The 22,890-nt window shown below is 39.9% G+C and overlaps 3 protein-coding genes across 4 annotated transcripts; all 3 read left to right on the top strand.

Moving 5' to 3' along the window:
- Window positions 1–219: 219 nt before the first annotated feature.
- LOC106158954 (uncharacterized) lies at window positions 220–6,120 on the top strand. 2 transcript variants are annotated; one of them, XM_087015949.1, is made up of 4 exons: window positions 220–342; window positions 920–1,058; window positions 2,205–4,998; window positions 5,276–6,120. In XM_087015949.1, exons 3-4 carry the CDS (start codon window positions 2,214–2,216, stop codon window positions 5,470–5,472), a joined length of 2,982 nt encoding a protein of 993 aa, XP_086872075.1. In that variant the 5' UTR covers window positions 220–342; window positions 920–1,058; window positions 2,205–2,213; the 3' UTR covers window positions 5,473–6,120. The 2 variants fall into 2 exon arrangements, with proteins under 2 accessions (XP_086872075.1, XP_086872076.1); XM_087015950.1 differs by lacking the exon at window positions 220–342 and having other exon boundaries at window positions 704–1,058.
- Window positions 6,121–8,158: 2,038 nt separating this feature from the next.
- LOC106158996 (tetratricopeptide repeat protein 28-like) lies at window positions 8,159–14,890 on the top strand. The gene is made up of 3 exons (XM_087015880.1): window positions 8,159–8,249; window positions 12,310–13,899; window positions 14,173–14,890. Exons 2-3 carry the CDS (start codon window positions 12,591–12,593, stop codon window positions 14,367–14,369), a joined length of 1,506 nt encoding a protein of 501 aa, XP_086872006.1. The 5' UTR covers window positions 8,159–8,249; window positions 12,310–12,590; the 3' UTR covers window positions 14,370–14,890.
- On the top strand, window positions 9,307–22,850 carry LOC112041246 (tetratricopeptide repeat protein 28-like). The gene is made up of 3 exons (XM_087015879.1): window positions 9,307–9,421; window positions 19,140–21,798; window positions 22,033–22,850. The coding sequence occupies exons 2-3, from the start codon at window positions 19,158–19,160 to the stop codon at window positions 22,227–22,229; spliced, it is 2,838 nt and encodes a 945-aa protein (XP_086872005.1). The 5' UTR covers window positions 9,307–9,421; window positions 19,140–19,157; the 3' UTR covers window positions 22,230–22,850.
- The last annotated feature ends 40 nt before the right edge of the window (window positions 22,851–22,890 follow it).

The raw sequence follows: 22,890 nt of genomic DNA, 5'->3' as shown, positions 1-22,890 counted from the left end.
TTATCATCATGATACGCTGCACTACATGTATCTTAATTATCATCGAAAAAAAACACTGCTTTCCAAAGGTAAATGTGAATGAATCACAGCTTCTTCAGATCCTCCCTGAAAACTATTATATGGATTGACGATATCGACATCTGATCATATGATCATGACGTCAAGTGACCTAATAAAATGCCCAACATCTATTTTTAGCATTTGGCTCAATCACGCTTAACAGAGTATAGTGTAGAAACCACGTGCACCAGTCTTTGGCAAAGAAAAAAGTGTATGTGGAATCTCTGACCGTTAACATCAAAGCTGCGACTGAAGTATATATTTTGATCCCCTTTACAACAGGTAGGGAGTTCATAGAAAGCACAAAACACAAGAATACTAGACAATATTAAATGGCATTCGCGCGTCACAGATCAATATTTGGTAAATTCACCTACAACTGTGTGCCTTTCAGAAAATATATAATAGGCCCCTATAGTGCCTATGTAAATTGGTGAGCTGTATTGGAAAAGTATAAGTACAAGCGATGTAGCTGTATGTTTGTGCTGTAGCTGCCTTTATATATATATATATATATATTTTTTTTTTTGGGGGGGGGGGGGGGGTAGTGGCGCGTTTATAAGTGAAATTGACCTTCTTGTAGAACATGGTTTATTTGTGTGCTTTAAATCTCCAACGATAATGTCAAGGCCTCCTAAAAGTACATGTAGTTCATTTGCGGAAATCATTAACTTTCTATTACGTGTGCATTTTGTTTCTCCATCATTTCATATTACACCTTATTTCCGGCAAACGAGTGTTTTCTAGAGGTAATGCTTCTTCGGATTTTACCCGGAAGTTACGGATTACTCATGATATCGATATTGAAAGCTGATCTTGATCTAAAAAAACTTGACAAAATTCCCAATTTCTGTTTTAGCCTTTGACGCAAAATAAACACAATAGTACGTACAGAAACTAAAAAAATCCCTGCCAAAGCAAAAGTGAATGCGTAAGCTCTTGCCGTGAACATCCAAGCTGAGACTGAAGGCAATAATCTAATTTCCTTTTTAAAACAGGTAAGAGCCTTTAAATAAGTATATACACATTTTAAGTGATTTTTACTTAAAAGTATAGCACGAGTGTCGCTTGTACATGAAACAAATACGCTTTTAGAGCTGCCGTGTACGTTTTTGTTTGATCCCTTAGATGGTTATGTACCATAATAAGAGTTAATTTAAAGTTTAAGTCTTTGATACTGTGCTTATTATTTACGATTTGTAAAACCCTTCAACGTGAAATTATGGGTTTTCTTGCATTTTTAATGAAAAAAAAAAAAAAAACATCAGCTGTGCTACTTAACAGCAATTTGCATGCAGATCCGAAGTTCGGTAGTCCCCTTGTCAGTAGCTTGAGAAATAATCTGAAAGTTTATCAGTCAATGTGTGGTGGATACGATAACCTGTTAGTTTCACACCCCTGTTGTGCTCATAAGTAAGATGCTCCCCCCCCCTAGCCCCCCACCCCCCACCCCCACCTCCCTATGGTACTGTACATGTATAATGCCCCTTTTGTGGAGAAAAGTTCCACTCTCGGTAGCATTTGATCTAGGTATATGACGTTTTTATGGAAAAAGGTCCACTTTTCAGAAAAAGAACCCCCCCCCCCCTTTTGAAATTGCTGGCTACCGACCTGTATATTAAACTTATTCGGGCAAATTACTTATAATTTGACTAACCTTTGTAGGATTTAATAAAATTGTTATGGGCCATGGGCTCTGTTTATTTTGTGGAGTCACCCTGTATGATATTTAAAGGGATAACAACTGTTCATTTTGGCCAAAAATGGGTTTTCCTAGGGTAAAGGACAATTTTTCCATACTTACCAATGGTTAGTTAACAAATCCATTCCCACATTCAAAGTTAGTCCTTGCTATTTTTCTAAAAAGTTTTTTTTTGTTATATTCTTTTAAGAAATTATAACAGAGCATAGCCATCTAGGGAGGTCACGTGGTGTGATGGCAAGTATAAATTCCAGAATAATTTCGTTGACCACCGTTTTTTGGTGGTAAAATGGAATTTATTGTATTCCTATGATGTATTCCTATGATTACAATGCTTTTATTGTGAAATATAAATAACTTATCCCTTTAAGAGATTAAAAATTAGTTTTCTGTTATGAGTAACTACAAGACAATGTTATTTCCTTTTTTTTTATTTTCACAGTTGCAACCCATGGCTAGCATCATTGAAGAAAACCAACATTTGCAAGACATCGAGACCCTCGTTCAACAAGGGGAGTACACCGCCGCTTTACTGGCAATGAAGGAGGACGTGGAGTCTTCATCTAACAAAATACTGTACAACTTTTACAAAAATACCTGCATGGCCTTGGATGATGCCAACTCGACAGACAAAGGCATCTTAAAATGCTTGGCATACCAGGCATTGGGTGTGGTTTATAGTGAGACCCTAAAGCATAGAGAGAAAGCAAAGGCATTACATTTTTACATAACAGCGAAGGATAGCCTGTTGGAAGCATGGCTGGGACAAAGGGGACTTATATCCAATGATCAAAACTTGGCAGACGCTTTGAATAAAATTGACAAGATATTGCGTTTGTATAAAACAGCGAAGAAAAGCCTAGTGGAAGTCGGGGTTCGACCAAAAGAACTTACAGCCGATAATGAAAATGCGGTAGACGCTTTACTGAACCTTTACGAGACCATTGCCTGGTGTTACAATGTGAAATACGACTTTGAAAAGCAATACGTTCACCTGAGAGTGGCTTGGATCGTAGCAAAAGAGCGGGGTTTGAAAGATAAAGCGGCATGCTTGCTGATGCAGTTGGGTCGCTCTTGCCTCAATCTGAGAATCTTTGGGGAAGCGTATGACTATATATCCCAAGCCGAAGATATGGCCGAAGAACTTGACAGGAAAGACATTGTTGCAGCGTGTTTGCTGTTAAAACAAGATGTCCATCTTTCAAAAAGAGACGACTGTTCGGATGAGGAGGAGCTAGAGAAAGCGCTGCAAATAGCCCAAGACCTAGGGGGCAAGCTGTTGCTAGCCAGTGCCCATGTTTGTATCTCCAATGATCGCCGTCAGTTCGGCTCATATCAGGATTCTATTGATCACGCCAGCCTAGCGTTAAAAATCGCGGAATCCCTCGATGAAAACGACTACGATTCTCAAGAAATATTGAGTTTGTGTCTGACGTGCATGAGCAAAACTTGTATACTGGTTGGAAACACTGAAAGAGCACTGCGTTTTCTTGAACAAAACCGACGCGTCTTGCAGAACTTGGGAGACCGCATTCGTCTTAGTGATGTGGAAATGGAAATATCTTACTTAACACTTGCGAAGGCTAGTTCTGAATCAGAAATTGACTCATTATTTCAGGTAACTGTAAAATGCTTTAAACACGCAATAGATATTGCTGATAAAATAAAAGACAAGGATCGTTTATGCAAAACAAAATACAAATATGCTGCTCTTCTGGAGCGATATGGATCTACAACGGGCGCCATTTCGCATTTTAAATGGACAATTGAATTGGCCCAAGACGTTGAAAATATGTCCATTGAGTGTTTATGTCATCAACATTTGGCGAAGATTTTCATAAAACAACGGAGTTTCGATAAGGCGGAAGAACACGCTTCGGCATCTCTGCAACTGGCTATTGAGCTGACAAGTATAGAACTGCAGCAAATGTGCTACACGCTGCAGGGCTCTTTGTACAAGGCGCAGGGTTTGCTCCAGAAAGCCAGGACACCATACATGCATGGAATATCAATAGCATCTTATGTTCGAGAAAGACGGTTGAATGACGATGACAACAAAATAGAATACTTCGAGTCGGTGATGGAGTGCTTCACTGCTCTCCAGGAAATTTATATACAGCAACAAAAATACACCGAGGCTCTGTCAGTGGCTGAGCAATGTCGAGCCCGGTCAATGCTAGATATCGTGTACGCCAGACGTCCCAAGGCAGATATCCCAAAACATATAAAAAGACCAAAAGAAATCCACTGGGTTGTCAATACTGCCAACATGCCCGTAGTTGTATTTGCCTTAATCAACGACAAACTATTCGCCTGGGTCATCCGACCGCAGCAAGATGACGTTACGTTTCTTGACTATGCCGTCACGTGCCCGGACACTGACGTCACGGGGCTCTTAAGTGAGCTCTCCGTGCTGCGGTCACTCTCTCCCCCATCCCCAGCTGGGGATCAGACCATCCCTAGTGTAAACTGGAGAAATATGTATATGGGCGGTTGGAAAGGTCGTACTCGAAATAACTTGGACAGCGCGCTTGATTCTTCTAGCACCCATGACGCCACTTTAACGTCCAAAGGCAATGATTTGAGGAAAGTGTTTCAAAGGTGGTATGACGTCATCCTTTTTTCCGTGTTAAATATGCTGAAAAAAGATGGCGATCGATACAGCAACATCGTCATCATACCCGACCTTCAGCTGCATTTGGTGCCTTTCCCAGCTCTCCTCATCAATGATTACTGCGCCACCGTTATGCCATCGTTGGAGATTTTAGCCCACTCCCTTCGAGAAGATTCATCTTCGAGTGAAGAGAACACACAGCCCAGAGCACTAGTTGTGGGTAATCCTGCAGTCCCAGAAATCGACATTTGCGGACAAAAATGGACACCGTGCAAGTTACCAGGTGCCGAAGATGAAGCGATTCTTATCGCGGAAATGTTAGGCACGGAACCTCTTCTCCGAGACCGCGCACGACTTAGCGTTGTCAAGAAGGAACTACCTCGTGCTGACGTCATCCACATGGCCTGTCATGGCAGCTGGTCCGAGACAGCCCTGGTTTTGTCTCCCGACAGGTCGCCAGAAGACGAGACCTTATCCAGCAAGGATGTCTACTTGACTGCAGAGGAGGTGATGGAGATGAAACTTCGAGCTAAAATTGTTGTTCTCAGTGCCTGCCACAGCGGAAGTGGGCAGATCAGAAACGAGGGCGTGGTAGGACTGTCCAGGGCATTTCTAGTAGCAGGTGCGCTTTTTAGTCTCCAGTTAGGTTTTCAAAGAGTAACATATACTTTTTATACTATATCAATATATCATTTAGTTAATTTTTAGATTAAAAAAAAAAAAACAGATAAAATATTGGCGACTTTTGCTTTTTATTGTTAAAATGCACTTGGACGCAAGCATTCTCTAATCCTGCTCCCAGATTAATTATATAACATTATATTAACAACCCTTTTCTGGCCTAGGGAAGTGATAAACTGAATTTTAAGAAAACATAAAAATGTACATTGTATTTGTAGGAGCCAAGGCGGTGGTAGTGGCACTATGGCAACTGCCGGACCAAGCGACCAAAGCCTTTATGACCAGCTTTTATCAAGATCTTATCGCGAGAAACACAGTCAGCCGCGCACTCAGGAATGCCATGCAAACCATGCAAGATCGGCCTCGCACCGAATGGGCGTCTTTCACAATAGTTGGTCGTGACGTCAGTCTGTGATTGTAATTTTAATGTCGTCATAAACAGAAGGCACGTCACAGAGACAAGAAGGAACTTTATTCCTGCGTTTATAAACCATCATAATCATATAGTGTTACTGACGCCAATGTATCCATTACAAAGTTTTTATACTCTTATAAGAGTTCCCTTTTATGAAATTTTTATTCAACGCAATTTTGGTAAATTAATGCACACCCTAATACTATCGGATGACTAAAGAAACATGCCCTGCAGTCGATGCTGAAACCCCAAATTAAATTCTTAGGGGTATACATGTAGTGTCAGTCAGTGCTAGCCACCCCTCACCATTATATTAAATGTCAAATATTTTTCAACACTGCAATAGTGACAACAAGATTGCAAATTAAAAAAACAACTTTAAAAGTTATGAATATATTTTGAATTAATGTTCCTCGGGAGCTTAACAAAGTCAGAATGAAATTCAAAAGGAAAAGTGCTTGTTTAATAAATTCTTTTAATGAAACCTTTTTGGTCATACTGTTTCAGCCAACAAAAGAATAATATGTATTGTTTCATTCAGGTATATATTATTTCTAAATATTTTGTTCACACACGTGTGTTATATACAGTAACAGCTCTATGGCATAACAGGTGGATGGTCAGAGCGTCTTGGTTGTTTAAGGGGATTTTTTTTTGGGGGGGGGGGGCTTGAAGAAATGGTCTCTACAAACTCCAGTCTGAGTAATCAAATAATTCAAAGTACACTTGTAATGCAAGTAATACCAGTTTCTTTATACAAATAATTCTACAAAACACACGTTTTTCTCTTCACACATCATCTTCTGCTTTTTTTTAGTTTTCCCCTCAATTTGCAGGAAACCCCAATTGCACTGGACACAAGCATTAAGTGTTCGGCCGTCATTGCTGCTACATGGGCAAGAATTGATCTTACAACTAAATTTGGTCGCACTCCAGTTTTTCTATTTTTTCATTGCCTGCAGCAAAAGACAGTAGGTCCAGGTTACTTAAAGGTGATGGTTTATCTTTAACGGAAATTGGATTTCTGTTTGGGTAAAGTGTATAAATGATAAGATAAGTATACAGCAAATACTATATCAATATTTATCCAACGTAATGCTGGAAAATGTTGCGTCAGAAAAATTCCGCTCATAAATTAGAAATGTTTTGACACCGTAACCATAGAGCGGCAATAAACAGAAGCACTATAGTCCGGACATACACAAGCATTTCGTGAATCGTGAAGTCGGGGATAGCAAGAATTCCGGATAGTTTTAAAATATTAAATTCACTTTTAAGGGTACCGTCCATCTAAGGAAGACTTGAAACTCACCATCAAATCTTCTGGATGTCAGTATAGAGATACTCTAAGCTTCAGGAGTTAAGAAACATGATATTAACAGTAAACCTCGAAGGATTGTAAGTTTCCACTCTCTCGGAAATGGCGGCTGTTTACATCATATATATCGGAAAGTCTCGCGAGATTGTGTCTGCCCTGCTGGTGGTTTCACTCTAACAAAACTGATCCAAAGCAACGCATTAATATGAATTTGCTTCTTTCATCTCAATGTTTACGTGTTTTATTTACATACAGGAGATATTCTTAAGTCGCACCATCTATACCTCATCAAAACGTCAACATTTTATGAACAAATCCAATCTGGGGTATCTGTGTTTTTTTGTCTGTTGATTAATTATATAATAATTAATTAATTGATTAATTAATTACCAAATACGTATTATTAAATTAATAAATATGTATGTGCTTAGCCTAATTCATCTAACTATTTAACCTTTGAGAAATAAATAAATAATCATTATTCCTTATTTATTTATTAATCTTGTTTTTTTTTCTCCAGTTTTCTATTCTTTTATTTCATTCATTAAGTTTTTGTTATTATTGATAATTTAGGCCCACTAAGAACCATTTTATTGTAGTACTGGATACGTGCCTGATTGCCATTGCTTTGTTTTGGGCACTAGTAAACGGTGCCCAATAGTCATGCAGGGGCGGATCCAGGATTATTTGAAGGGGGGGGGGGGGTCCGTGGATGCCAACCCTTCCCCTCCCCATGATTCAGCTAGTCAAAATTCTAATTTGAAGAGGAAACCTTTGGTGTGATTTTTTCAGAAATCGAAGGAGGAGGGGTCAGGACCCCCCTGACATCCCCCTAAATCCGCCACTGGTAGTGTGCGTTTAATTAAAAAGACTTCCTGCCCTGTATAAAAAAAAAATAATAATAACATTATAGATTAATTAATAAACGCAAAGATGAAAATCCTGCAAATCACAATAAAAATATTTTACTTGTGAAATTAAAATTCGTACACAAGATGGCTAAACTTTTGCGTTTTAATATTTTCTAATTGTTATATTATTAAAACATCAAGTATTTCAAGCATTTGAAGACCTACAGGGTACCTCACACATGATACGTGGTATCCATGCAAGAAGCTTTGGCTTTTTTTTAGTGTGTATTAGGGCCTAATGAATTCTGTTTTGTCTCTGGAAGTAACATTTCCGAAAAACAACTGCTTTCCAGAGGCACATGTACATGCAGCATCACTGCTTCTTCAAATCCTCCCTGAAAACTATGGATTGACGATATCGATATCTGATCCTATGATCGTGACGTCAATTGACCTCATAAAATTCCCAACATCTATTTTTAGCCTTTGACTCGATCACGCTTAAAACAGTGTAGAAACCATAAGTCAAAGAAAAATTGTATGTGGAAACTCTGACCGTTAATATCAAAATTGCGACTGAAGGATATATTTGATCCCCTTTAAAGCAGGTAGGGGCTTAAGTTACAAAAGGCACAAAACACATGGTTTCTAGACAGTAGGCCTATACATTGTAAATGAGATTCGCGCGTCACAGATATTTGCTTAATTCACCGACAACAAGGGCGTCCGCAGGGGGGGGGGGGCTCAACCCCCATCCCCTAGAATTTTGGGACTGCATTTTTATTGTGGGTACCCAGCCAATCATTATTTCCCCCTTCAACGACTTTGAACCCCCCCCCCCCCCCCCTGGAAAATTTTCTGCGGACGCCCATGCCAACAACTGCGTCCTTTCAGAACGTATATGATAGGCCCCTATATTGCCTACAGGCCCTATGTAAATTGTAGAGTTGTATTAGAAAAAGATAAGTGCAAGCGCTGTACAGAAGCTTTATGTTTATACTGTAGTTGCATGTTTGTTGAATTATTGTGAAATTGGCCGTTTTGTACAACATGATTTTTGTGCTTTAACCCCCCACACCCACACTAGAATTTTGGGACTGCATTTTTATTGCGGGTACCCAGCCAATCATTATCTCCCCCTTCAATGACTTTGACCCCCTCCTCCCTGGAAAATTTTCTGCGGACGCCCATGCCTACAACTGCGTCCTTTCAGAATGTATATAATAGGCCCCTATCTTGCCTACAGGGCCTATGTAAATTGTAGAGATGTATTAGAAAAAGATAAGTGCAAGCGCTGTAGCTACCTGTATATGTTTATACTATAGTTGCATGTTTGTTGAAGCGTTTGTAAGTGAAATTGGCCTTTTTGTACAACATGATTATTGTGCTTTAAATCTTCAACGATAATGTGAAGGCCAAAAAGTACATGTAGTTCATTTGCGGAAATCATTTACTTTCTCTTACGTGTGCATTTTGTTTCTCCATCATTTCATATTACACCTAATTTCCGGCAAACGAGTGTTTTCTAGAGGTAATGCGTCTTCGGATTTTACCCGGAAGTTACGGATTACTCATGATATCGATATTGAAAGCTGATCTTGATCTCAAGAAACCTGACAAAATTCCCAATTTCTGCTTCAGCCTTTGACTCAAAATAAACACAATAGTACGTACAGAAACTAAAAAAATCCCGGCCAAAGCAAAAGTGAATGTGGAAGCTCTGGCCGTTAACATAAAAGCTGAGACTGAAGGCAATAATCTAATTTCCTTTTTAAAACAGGTAAGAGCCTTTAAATAAGTATATACACATTTCAAGTGATTTTTGCTTAAAAGTATAGCACGAGTGTCGCTTGTACATGAAACAAATACGCTTTTAGAGCTGCCGTTTACGTTTTTGTTTAGATGGTTATGTACCACAATAAGAGTTAAATTTAAAGTTTAAGTCGTTGATACTGTGCTTTTTTCCCTTTTTTTAACGAAATGCAAGAAATGTTGAAAAAAATAATCAGCTGTGCTACTTAACAGCAATTTGCATGCAGATCCGAAATTCGGTAGTCCCCTTGTCAGTAGCTTGAGAAATAATCTGAAGACATTACCTATGATGGATACGATAATCTGTTAGTGTCACATCCCTGTTTTGCTCATTGAGTTAGATGCTCAACCCCCCCCCTAGCCCCCCCCCCCCCCCCCCCCCCCCCCCCACCTCCCTGTGGTACATGTATAATGATGACAGAGGTTGAGTAGCTCAGGGTGAGTTTGCCCTTACTAGACAGTTGTTGCTATGTCTGAAACAATTGACAAAAGATCTTTGATCACATTTCACTTGCATTCGCGACTTTTATCACAAGCAACTTGTAAGCATATGTATACCTAAACTGGAAATCAGACCCACCCTTGAAGTGTGATAGAAGGCCCTTTAAAACATATTATTCAAAGAACATAACTTTTATGTAAAGTAATCAAGATAACTGAAACTTTGGGGAATGCTTTTACATACAGACTTGACATTTGATATGGAATATTTCAGTTTTAAAGGTATACCTAGGTAAAAATGCGTTCTTTTTTCAAAAAATTCAGATTTCATATAAGACATCTGACTGGAGAAGTGTGAAGTCGGGTGTGTCGCTGCCAATTAACTGCCTACCAAGTCTGTTGCACTGCTGCCTTGTGTAATATGCAGTGATTCAATTGGGCAGTGCTCCTTTGGGCTAGTCAAAGCTTGGCTTTGGCGAAGCATGGTTCTGTCAAAAAAGTATCCATATGTCGGCTAATACTGCATTCAATATTTGCATGCAAGCGGTCGGTTTTGCAGTGCGTAAAATGAGTTAAGCAGCGTTTTACAAATCTGTTAAGCTGTGCCAGAATGGCGCGAAAAACACAGACATTGCCAGACAGATTATTGTGTCAAACGGAACGGTTTACACAGTTTTATAGAGTTATGCCCAGTTTGAGGCACTACACAGAGACCAAGCCCAATGCATCGACGTCTTACCACCAGGGTATAGGACTCACTGTCCTTCAGGATATGCTGCTGCAATTAAACAAAAACCACCCAGTCCGTTTTGAATGAGGGACAAATTGTCACCAAAACTTGTTTTTCAAGGCTCTTAGCGGACACCAAACTGATTTCAGCAGGTTAGGATTCCAGGCGACATCTGAGGAAGCCACTGTAAACAGCAAAGCAGCCTAGTCTGTTTCTCTAATGAATTGGGGACCATGACAGTTTCTGGGTAAAACACTGAAACCGCGTGGCTTTCTTTATTGAGATCACATTTAACCTGTACCGCTAAACTGGTCAAAACAGAGTTTACAGACGTCCTGAAGAGGCCTACGACGAAGCGTGTGCCACTTCTTAAGTGACTAGGGTCATTGACAGTGTCAGTATTTGGAGTGGATACCACATTGGTGCCAAAACACCAATGGTAGTCATCGTTGAAAACCTGAACCAGATCAAATAAAGGAATAATCTGGGAACCACTTGACTATCATTTGATAGGAGACACCTTAGGAACAATTTTAGGTTGCAGGGTGAGGTTGCCGGTTCACACAGAGCACTTTTAATAGCAGATAACTTACAGAACCAAGGGAATGAGTAGCTACCGTGGTCATCAAAATTGCCATATTTGAACCACATAGACAATATGTGGGTAGGCCATTACTCGCCGAATCAACGGCCTGCATGTCCTACATCAAAACTGAGCCAAATTGGACAACTTTTAACCGTATTCTGGAATTTTATCCCTGATTAAACTCTAAAAAGCCTATCATAAGAAATGCCTTGCGGCTTGAAAGCTCTGGTAGCAGCAAGATGAGGTCAAGCGTAACAGCGACTGTTGCTGTGACTAGACACTGACATGGGGGGCCTTTGTGGGGCGTGTAACTCTTTTAAAGACAATAATTATGAAAATATGGAGTTCCAAATTATCGCTTTCAATGGTTGTCGTATGACTTAAAATAGGCAATGTATTTTTGTTTGCTTCACTGACGAATTCAATTAATGAACTGATGTCACAATGACATCGAAGAGATTATCAAAAGTTATTAAAACACGATTTTAATCCTTATTTTCATTTATCAGTCAGCAAAATAAGAAAAAAACTGATGAATTATGTTTTGGAAAAATATTCCATATTAAATGTCAAGTCTGTATATTAAACTTAGTCAAGCAAATTGCTTATAATTTGACAAACATTTGTAGGATTTAATCCAATTGTTATGGGTTTTGTTTATTTTGTGGGGTTACACTGTATGATATTTAAAGGGATAACAACTGTTCATTTTGGCCAAAAAATTGGTTTTCCTAGGTTAAAGGACTATTTTCTTACACTTACCAGTGGTTAATGAATCCATTCCCACATTCAAAGTTAGTCCTTGGTTTTTTTCTAAAAAGTTTTTTTTTTGTAATATTCTCTTTAGAGATTATTACAGAGCATAGCCATCTAGGGAGGTCACATGGTGTGGTGGCAAGTATAAATTCCAGAATACTTTTGTTGACCACCGTTTTTTTTTTTTTTTGTGGTAAAATGGAATTTATTATATTCCTATGAGATGTTTACAATGCATTTATTTTGAAATATGAATAACTTACGAACAGTTGTTATCCCTTTAAGAGATTAAAAATTAGTTTTCTCTTTCAAGACAATGTTATTTCCTTTTTTATTTTCACAGTTGCAACCTCGTATAGAGATGGAGCGCATTATTGAAGAAAACCAACATTTGCAAGACATCGAGACCCTCGTTCAACAAGGGGAGTACACCGCCGCTTTACTGGCAATGAAGGAGGACGTGGAGTCCACATCTAACAAAATACTGTACAATTTTTACAAAAATACCTGCATGGCCTTGGATAGTGCCAACCCGACAGAAAAAGGCATCTTAAAAGCCTTAGCAAACCAGGCATTGGGTGTGGTTTACTGGCTATTGAACTGACATGTATAGAACTGCGGCAAATGTGCTACACGCTGCAGGGCTCTTTGTACAAGGCGCAGGGTCTTCTCCAGAAAGCCAAGACACCATACGTGCATGGAATTTCAATAGCATCTTATGTTCGAGAAAGACGGTTGAATGACGATGACAACAAAATAGAATACTTCGAGTCGGTGATGGAGTGCTTCACTGGTCTCCAGGAAATTTATATACAGCAACAAAAATACACCGAGGCTCTGTCAGTGGCTGAGCAATGTAGAGCCCAGTCAATGCTAGATATCATGTACCCCAGACGTACTAAGACAGATATCCCAAAACATATAAAAAGACCAAAAGAAATCCACTGGGTTGTTAATACTGCCAACATTCCCGTAGTTGTATTTGCCTTAATCAACGACAAACTATTCGCCTGGGTTATCCGACCGCAGCAAGATGACGTTATGTTTCTTGACTATGCCATCACGTGCCCGGACACTGACGTCACGGGGCTCTTAAGTGAGCTCTCTGTGTTGCGGTCACTCTCTCCACCATCCCCAGCTGGGAATCAGACCATCCCAAGTGTAAACTGGAGATGTATGCTTACGGGTGCTTGGTCAGGTCATACTCGTAATAGCCTGGACAGCGTGCTCGATTCTTCTAGCACCCATGACGTCAATCTTATGTCCAAAGGCAATGGTTTGAGGAAAGTGTTTCAAATGTGGTATGACGTCATCCTTGCTCCCGTGGTAAGTGTGCTGAAAAAAGATGGCGATCGATACAGCAATATCGTCATCATACCCGACCTTCAGCTGCATTTGGTGCCTTTCCCAGCTCTCCTCATCAATGATTTCTGCGCCACCATTATGCCATCTTTGGAGATTTTTGCCCACTCCCTTCGAGAAGACTCATCTTCGAGTGAAAAGAACACACAGTCCAGAGCACTAGTTGTTGGTAATCCTGCTGCCCCAGAAATCGACATTTGCGGACAACAATGGACACCGTGCAAGTTACCTGGTGCCGAAGATGAAGCGATTCTTATTGCGGAAATGTTAGGCGCGGAACCTCTTCTCCGAGACCTCGCACGACTTAGCGTTGTCAAGCAGGAACTACCTCGTGCTGACGTCATCCACGTAGCCTGTCATGGCAGCTGGTCCGAGACGGCCCTGGTTTTGTCTCCCGACGGGTCGCCAAAAGACGGGACCTTATCCAGCAAGGATGTCTACTTGACTGCAGAGGAGGTGATGGAGATGAAACTACGAGCTAAAATTGTTGTTCTCAGTGCCTGCCACAGCGGAAGTGGGGAGATAAAAAACGAGGGCGTGGTAGGACTGTCCAGGGCATTTCTAGTAGCAGGTGCGCTTTATAGTCTCCAGTTAGGTTTCAGAGAGTAACATATACTTTTTGACTATGTTAATAAATCATTTGATCAATTATTTGATGTTTCTAAAAAACAGATAAAATAATGGCTACTTTTGTTTTTTATTGTTAAAATGCACTAAGACGTAAGCATTCTCTTATCCTGTTCCCAGATTATTCAAATAACATTATATTTACAACCCTTTTCTGACCTTGTGAACTGATTAACTGAAACTTAAGAAAACATGTAAATGTACATTGTATTTGTAGGAGCCAAGGCGGTGGTAGTGGCACTATGGCAACTGCCGGACCAAGCGACCAAAGCCTTTATGACCAGCTTCTATCAAGATCTTATCGCGAGAAAAACAGTCAGCCGCGCACTCAGGAATGCCATGCAAACCATGCAAGATCGGCCATGCACCGAATGGGCGTCTTTTACAATAGTTGGTCGTGACGTCAGTCTGTGATTGTAATTTTAATGACGTCATAAACAGAAGGCCGGTCTCAGAGACAAGAGGGAACTTTATTCCGACGTGTGTATTTTAACATCATGATCATATATTGTTACTGACGCTAATGTATTCAATACAGTTTTACTACTCTTATAAGATTTCCCTTTTACGAACTTTTTATTCGACGCAATTTTGGTAAATTAATGGACACCCTAAAACTATCAGATGACTAAAGAAACATGCCCTGCACTCGACGTTGAAACCCCAAATTAAAATCTTAGGGGTATAGTGTCAGTCAGTGCGACACACTCCTCACCATTATTTTAAATGTCAAATATAATTTGCCGGAGGCAACGACTTTAGAACACAAACTTTTTAACACTGCAATAGTGACAACAAGATTGTAAATTTAAAAAAATTGAATTAATGTTCCTCGGGAGCTTAACAAAGTCAGAATGAAATTCAAAAGAAAAAGTGCTTGTTTAATAAAATCGTTTAATAAAACCTTTTTGGTCTTACTGTTTCAGCCAACAAAAGAATAATATGCATTGTTTCATTCAGGTATATATTATATCTAAATATTTTGTGCACACACGTGTGTTATATACAGTAACAGCTCTATGGCATAACAGGTGGATGGCCAGGGCGTCTTGGTTGTATAAGGGGATTTTTTTTTTTTTTTTTTTTTTTTTTTGGGCTTGGAGAAATGGTCTCTACAACCTCCAGTCTGAGTAATCAAAAAATTCAAAGAACACTTGTAATGCAAGTAATACCAGTTTCTTTATACAAATAATTCTACAAAACACACTTTTTATCTTCACACATCATCTGTTTTTTTCCCCGTTTTCACCTCAATTTGCAGGAAACCCCAATTGCAATGGACACAAGCATTAAATGTTCAACTGTCATTGATGCTACATGTACAAGAATTGATCCTACAACTAAATTTGGTCGCACTCCAGTCTTTCTATTATTTCATTGCCTGCAGCAAAAGACAGTAGGTCCAGGTTACTTAAAAGTGATGGTTTATATCTTTAACGGAAATTGGATTTCTGTTAGGGTAAAGTGTATAAAAGATAAGATAAGTATACAGCAAATACTATGTCAATATTTATCCAACGTAATGCTGGAAAATGTTGCGTCAGAAAAATTCCCCTCATAAATTAGAAATGTTTTGACACCGTTACCATAGAGCGTCAATAAACAGAAGCTGAATATAAAGTGCACGATTATCAATTAAAAGAGGACATTTTCCACGACAGCTATCGCACACTAAAAAATCTCCAAATCTCTCCAAATTCAAGGGCTTTATTTTAGTTTTTACCAAGAATAAAGAACACGGGAAAAGGTAAGCTTGCTTTAAGACATTCATTAATATAATATTTTGAGAAATTTAGACAAGCCGGGGCGTCAGTGGAACTTGTGTGACTTATTGTTTAAGTTGTTCGTTTGAGTTATCTATATCCGGTGTCTGCGCGACAATAATTATTGCGACAAAAAGTTCTTTCTTTAATGTCGGATTACTGGGGGCCGCCAAACATTTCAAATATGTAATACGTGTAATGGATTGGTAGTGTTGCCTCTAATTAAAAACCTGGTGTGATCTCTTTAATCTCTCTCTCATTGTATCTTCTTCTTTATCCTCTCTCTCTCTCTCTCTCTCTCTCTCTGTTATTTGTTTTATCTTTGGCAATGTATACATGTATAAGAGCTCTATGGTAAAACAGGTGGATGTGTCTCGCTTGTTTTACACAGATGTTGTTTATTGAAAGCGTTTTTATTTGTGAAATTAGAATTCTTGCACAACATGGCTAAATAATTGCGTTTTAATATTTTTATATGTTATATTATTTAGATAACAAGTATTTTAAGTATTTGAATACCTACATACGTCATACATGTATGCAAGGAACATTGGCTTTTTCTTTAGTGTGTACTAAAGAGTTCAGCTGTGTCTCTGGAACATCTAACTGAAGTACTCATTTTCGAAAAGAAAACTGCTTTCTAAAGGTACATTTATATATGTAATATCACAGCTTCTTTAGATCCTCCCTGAAAGTTTTTGACGCAATTGAAATCTTGTCATATGATCATGAAGTCAAATGACCTAATAAAATGCCCAACATCTATTTTAAGCTTTTGACTCAATCAGAATAGTGTAAAAACCACCAGTCTTTACCTAAGAAAAGGTGTTTGTGGAAACTCTGACCGTTAACAGCAAAGATGCAACTGAACTTAATATATTTTATCCCCTTTGAAACAGGTAGGGACTTCACAGAAAGCACAAAACACTTGAATACTAGACAGTGGCGCCGTCATAAGTCAATATTTGCTAAATTGCCTATAACTATGTCCTTTCTGAATATACATGTATACATAGTAGGCCCTTATAGTGCCTATATAAATTGGTGAGTGCTATTAGAAAAAAAAAGATAGGTACAACCGCTGTAGGTGTTTGTTTATGCTGTAGCTGCACTTGGGGGGGGGGGGGGGGGGGGTTTATAAGTGAAATCGACCCTCTTGTAGAACATGACTTATTCGTGCTTTAAATCTTCGACAAATGTGAAGACCTCCAAACATGGATGTGTAGTTCATTTGCTGAAATCAAATACTTTCTCTAATATGTCTCTTTGTTTCTATTTCATTTCCTAATTCACCTTATTTCCGACAAACAGTTGTTTTCTAGATGTACAGGTAATGCTTCTTCGAATTTCCCCGGAAGTTACGTATTACCGATGATATCGATTTTTAAGCTGATCGTGACCTCATGAAACTTGATAACATTTCCAATTTCTATTTTAGCCTTTGACTCAAAATAAACACAATAGTGCGAACAGAAACCAGCAAAATCCCCGCCACAGCAAAAGTGAATGTGGAAGCTCTGGTCGTGAACATCCAAGCTGAGACTGAAGGCAATAATCTACCAGTAATTCCCTCTTTAAAACAAGTAAGTGCCTTAAAAAGTAAATACACTGTTTTCGGATGAATTTTGCTTAAAAGTATAGCACGGATGTTGCTTGTGCATGTAACAAATACGCTTTCAAAGCTGCCGTTTGCGGTTATATGTTATCCCTTAGATGGTCTTATCTACCAGAATATGACTTAAAGTTTAAGTCTTTAATATTGTGCTTATTTTTTTTTCTTTTTTACGATTTGTGAAACCCACCAACGTCAAATCACTTGTTTTTTTTGTTTTTTTTTGTTGAAAATATTTATCAGTTATGTTACTTCAACAGCAATTTGCATGCAGATCAGAAGTCCCTTTGTAAGCAGCTTTAGAAATAAAATGATAGTTTATCAGCCAATGTGTCTTCTGCTTCTTGAGCCAGACATTATCTGTGATGGATACGATAACCCGCCAGTTACTGTTGTGTTTGGAGTCAGATCCCCCCCCCCCCCAGCCGCCCCCCCCCCCCCCCCCCCGCCCCTTGTGGTAAAATGTAGAAATGGGTGAGTTTGACCTCGCTGGACACCTGTTGTTAGCCAGGGGCCGATTTAGGGGGGAGGTGTCAGGGAGGTCCCAACCGCCTCCCCCCCCCTTTTGATTTCTTAAAAATAAAATAACACCAATAACCTCCTCTTCAAAGTAGACATTTGACTAGCTGAATCATAGTTCTAAACTGTACAAAATAGACCAATAAAATACCAAAATCTTACCGGGCCTTTCAGTGGGCCCAAAACCCACGCCAAGAAGGTGTGGGGGGGGGGGTCGGCTTCGCATCCACAATCCCCCTTCTAATAATCCTGGATCCGCCCCTGTAAAGCTATTGACTAATGATCTTTGACCACAGTTCTCTTGCATTCCCGACTGTTATAACATATAACATATAAATATATGTATTTTAAAATTTGACATCAGACACACCCTTAAATTTTGATAGCCTTATAACTGAAACTTTCTTGTCTCTGACACGTCCTATTAGTAGTGGTACTGAAATGTGATCAGTGACATTTCTTAAGTAGAACGTGGGATTCTTTCCATTTCATCGAAATCACCATTTCATCGAAATTACAGGGTGACCCCCACCCCACCCAACGTTCAGGGGCACAACATTTACCGGGCTTGAAATCCCCTAGTTTGGGATACCAGGGTCGTGGCCAGAGCAAAATGCCACGGAGGGCAGAAAGCGGACATGAGGGGGCGAAGCCCCCGAGAGGGGAGGGGGTGTCCCCTACCACTGTGGAAAATTCTTAATCCCAGGGGGGGCAGCTGCCCCCCTGCCCCCCGGAGGCTACGGCCCTGGATACATGTATCTCGAGGATAATGTGCACCAGAACAGCCCCAAATGATTGATGAACTAAGGGTAGCAACCACAGCAAAAATCAGAAGAATCTGTTGGGAGTAATTGCCAACTTTGCCCGACGTATGCATCTGTGTCACCAATGCCGCGAGACCATTTGAATCATGATATTATTCAAAGAATATCACTTTTATGTTAAGCAACCAAGTTAACTGAAACTGAAACTTATAACTTATAAACATATGTATTCTAAAACTAAAAATCAGACCAACCTTTAAAGTTTGATAGATGGACCTTTGAAGCTTAATAAACCATAACTTTTATCTAAAGCAACCAAGATAACTGGAAGTCTAGGGAATGCTATTGCATATATTAAACTTATATCGAGCAAATTGTTTACAATTTGATAATTCTTTGTAGGATTTAATAGAACTGTTATGGGTTACCCTGTATGATATGTCAGAGATTAAAAATTAGTTTTGTGTTATGAGTAACAACAAGACAACATGCCATGTTTTGCAGTATTTTTTTTCTGATTTTGCAGTTGCATTCTCCTATAGAGATGGACAGCATTATTGAAGGAAACCAACATTTGCAAGACATCGAGACCCTCGTTCAACAAGGGGAGTACACCGCCGCTTTATTGGCAATGAAGGAGGACGTGGAGTCCACATCTAACAAAATACTGTACAATTTTTACAACAAAACCTGCATGACCTTGGATAGTTCCAACCCGACAGACAAAGTCATCTTAAAATCATTGGCATACCAGGCATTGGGTGTGGTTTATAGTGAAACCCTAAAGCACAGAGAGAAGGCAAAGGCATTGCCTTTTTACATAACAGCAAAGGATAGCCTGGGGGAAGGCGGGGAGCGACAAGCGAAACTTCTGTTAAAAAATGATAATGTGACAGACGCTTTAATGAACCTTTTCGAGACCATTGCCTGGTGTTACAGTGTGAAATACGACTTCAAAAACCAACATGATTACCTGAAAGGGGCTTTAAACATAGCAGAGATAAGGGGATTGAAAGAAAAAGCAGCATGCTTGCTTATGCAGTTGGGTCGCTCTTGCATCGATTGGAAGGTCTTTTTGAGAGCGTCTGACTATATATACAAAGCCAACGCTTTGGCCGAACAACTTGACAGGAAAGACATTGTTGCAACGTGTTTGCTCTTAATGCAAGATGTCCGTGTTTCAGATCCATACAACTATGCGGATTGGGAGGTGCTGGAGAAAGCGCTGCAAATAGCCCAAGGCCTGGGGGACAAGTTCTTGCTAGCCAAAACTCATATTTATATGGCCAATCATCGCCGTTATGTCGACTCATTCCAGATTTCTTTTGATCACGCCACCCAAGCGTTAAAAATCGCGGAATCCCTCGATGAAAATGACTACGATTCTCAAGAAATACTGAGTTTGTGTCTGACTTGCATGAGCAAAACTTACATACTGATTGGAAACAATGAAAGGGCACTGCGTTTTCTTGAACAAAACCGACGCGTTTTGCAGAACTTAGGAGACCGCGTTCGTCTTGGTGATGTGAAAATGGAAATAGCTTACTTTACACTTAAGGAGGCACGTTCTAAATCCGAAAGTGACCCTCTATTATTTCAGCAAGCTGTAAAATGCTGCGAAGACGCAATAGATATTGCTGATGAAATAAAAGACAAGGACCGTTTATGCAAAACAAAATACACATATGCTCTTCTTCAGAACGCCAGTTCGCATTTTAAACGGACGATTAAATTGGCCCGGGAGGCTAAAAACCTGCTTATTGAGTGTTTATGTCATCAACGAATTGTGAGGATTTGCACGAAGCATGGGAGATTTCTTGAGGCTCAAAGACACGCTTCGGCATGTCGGGAGATGGCTCATGACTTAAGTACAGAACTGGAACAAATTTACTTCACCCTGCAGGGCTCCTTGTACAAGGAGCAAGGTTTGCTAGAGAAAGCCAGTGGAGAATACGGAAAGGCAATTATAGTGGCATCTCATGTTCGAGAAAGAAAGTTGAATGACGATGACAACAAAATAGAATACTTCGAGTCGGCGATAGAGTGCTTCACTGGTCAACAGGAAATTTATATACAGCAACAAAAATACACCGAGGCTCTGTCAGTGGCTGAGCAATGTAGAGCCCGGTCAATGCTAGATATCATGTACGCCAGACGTCCTAAGACAGATATCACAAATCATATAAGAGGTCCAGAAGCAATCCACCGGGTTGTAAACACTGCCAACGTACCCGTGGTGGTATTTGCCTTAATCAACGACAAACTATTCGCCTGGGTCATCCGACCGCAGCAAGATGACGTCACGTTTCTTGACTATGACGTCACGTGCCCGGACACTAAGGTCACGGGGCTCTTAAGTGAGCTGTCCGTGCTGCGGTCACTCTCTCCACCATCCCCAGCTGGGATTCAGACCATCCCTAGTGTAAACTGGAGAATGGGCGGTTGGAAAGGTCGTACTCGAAATAACTTGGACAGCGTGCTCGATTCTTCTAGCACCCATGACGTCACTCTTATGTCCAAAGGCAATGGTTTGAAGAAAGTGTTTCAAAGGTGGTATGACGGCATCCTTGTTCCCGTGTTAAATGTGCTGAAAAAAGATGGCGGTCGATACAGCAACATCGTCATCATACCCGACCTTCAGCTGCATTTGGTGCCTTTCCCAGCTCTCCTCATCAATGATTACTGCGCCACCGTTATGCCATCGTTGGAGATTTTAGCCCACTCCCTTCGAGAAGACTCATCTTCTAGTGAAGAGAAAACACAGCCCCGGGCACTAGTTGTGGGTAATCCTTCTGTCCCAGAAATCGACATTTGCGGACAAAAATGGACACCGTGCAAGTTACCAGGTGCCGAAGATGAAGCGATTCTTATCGCGGGAATGTTAGGCACGGAACCTCTTCTCCGAGACCGCGCACGACTTAGCGTTGTAAAAAAGGAACTACCTCGTGCTGACGTCATCCACGTGGCCTGTCATGGCAGCTGGTCCGAGACAGCCTTGGTTTTGTCTCCCGACGGGTCGCCAGAAGACGGGACCTTATCCAGCAAGGATGTCTACTTGACTGCAGAGGAGGTGATGGAGATGAAACTACGAGCTAAAATTGTTGTTCTCAGTGCCTGCCACAGCGGAAGTGGGGAGATAAAAAACGAGGGCGTGGTAGGACTGTCCAGGGCATTTCTAGTAGCAGGTGCGCTACAACATCTTTATTTAAGTTTTCAAAGAGTAACGTTTACTTTTTTACTATGTACATATTACTATTATTTAATCACTTTTTTATAGTTTTTAAGAAACAGACAAAATCTTGGCGTAAGTATTCTCATAACCTGTTCGCATACTAATTATATAGAACAATCCTTTCTAGGCCTAGGGAAGTGATAAACTGAATTTTAAGAAAACATGAAAATGTACATTGTATTTATAGGAGCCAAGGCGGTGGTAGTGGCACTATGGCAACTGCCGGACCAGGCGACCAAAGCCTTTATGACCAGCTTTTATCAAGATCTTATCGCGAGAAAAACAGTCAGCCGCGCACTCAGGAATGCCATGCAAACCATGCAAGATCGGCCTCGCACCGAATGGGCGTCTTTCACAATAGTTGGTCGTGACGTCAGTCTGTGATTGTAATTTTATTGACGTCAAAAACGGACACGTCACACAGACTGATTCATATTCAAAGAAATAAACCAAGAGGAAACTGTATTGTGACGTGTGTAAAACATCATATTTTGTTACTGGCTGCAATTCAATATACATGTTTATAGTTTAATACCGTTATAAGCTTTCCCTTTTACGAACTTCTTATTCGACCTAATAGGATCTAATAGGCACCCTGAAACGAAACGAACTGATGACTAAAGAAACGCCAAATTAAATTCTTAATGTCAATCAGTGCTACACTCCCCTCAATCATCATTAACTATCAAATATAATTAGTTGGGAACCTCGGCATTAGAGCACAAATATTAACTTTACAACACTTCAGTAGTGATAACAAGGTTATAAAATTAAAAAAACTTATAATTACTAATATTAATACTAATTACTACAAATAATTAATGTGCCTTGGAAGCCAGAATAATTTTCAAAAGGAAAAAGGTTTTAATAAAATCTTCAAATGAATTCTTTTTTTGGTCACGCTATTCGTAGCCACAGCCGTATATAAACAAAGAATAATATGCTTTGTTCTATTCAGGTATATATTAAATCTGAATGTTTTTGTGCACACACGTGTGGTACATACACGTAGGGCATAACCCCCCCCCCTCCCCCCGCCCCCCCC

The sequence above is a fragment of the Lingula anatina genome, chromosome 6, assembly GCF_051362555.1.
Source record: "Lingula anatina isolate TDL-2025a chromosome 6, LinAna3.0, whole genome shotgun sequence".
NCBI lineage: Eukaryota > Metazoa > Brachiopoda > Lingulata > Lingulida > Lingulidae > Lingula > Lingula anatina.
The sequence above is the reverse complement of the archived record's forward strand: the minus strand, read 5'-3'. Positions and strand labels throughout refer to the sequence as shown.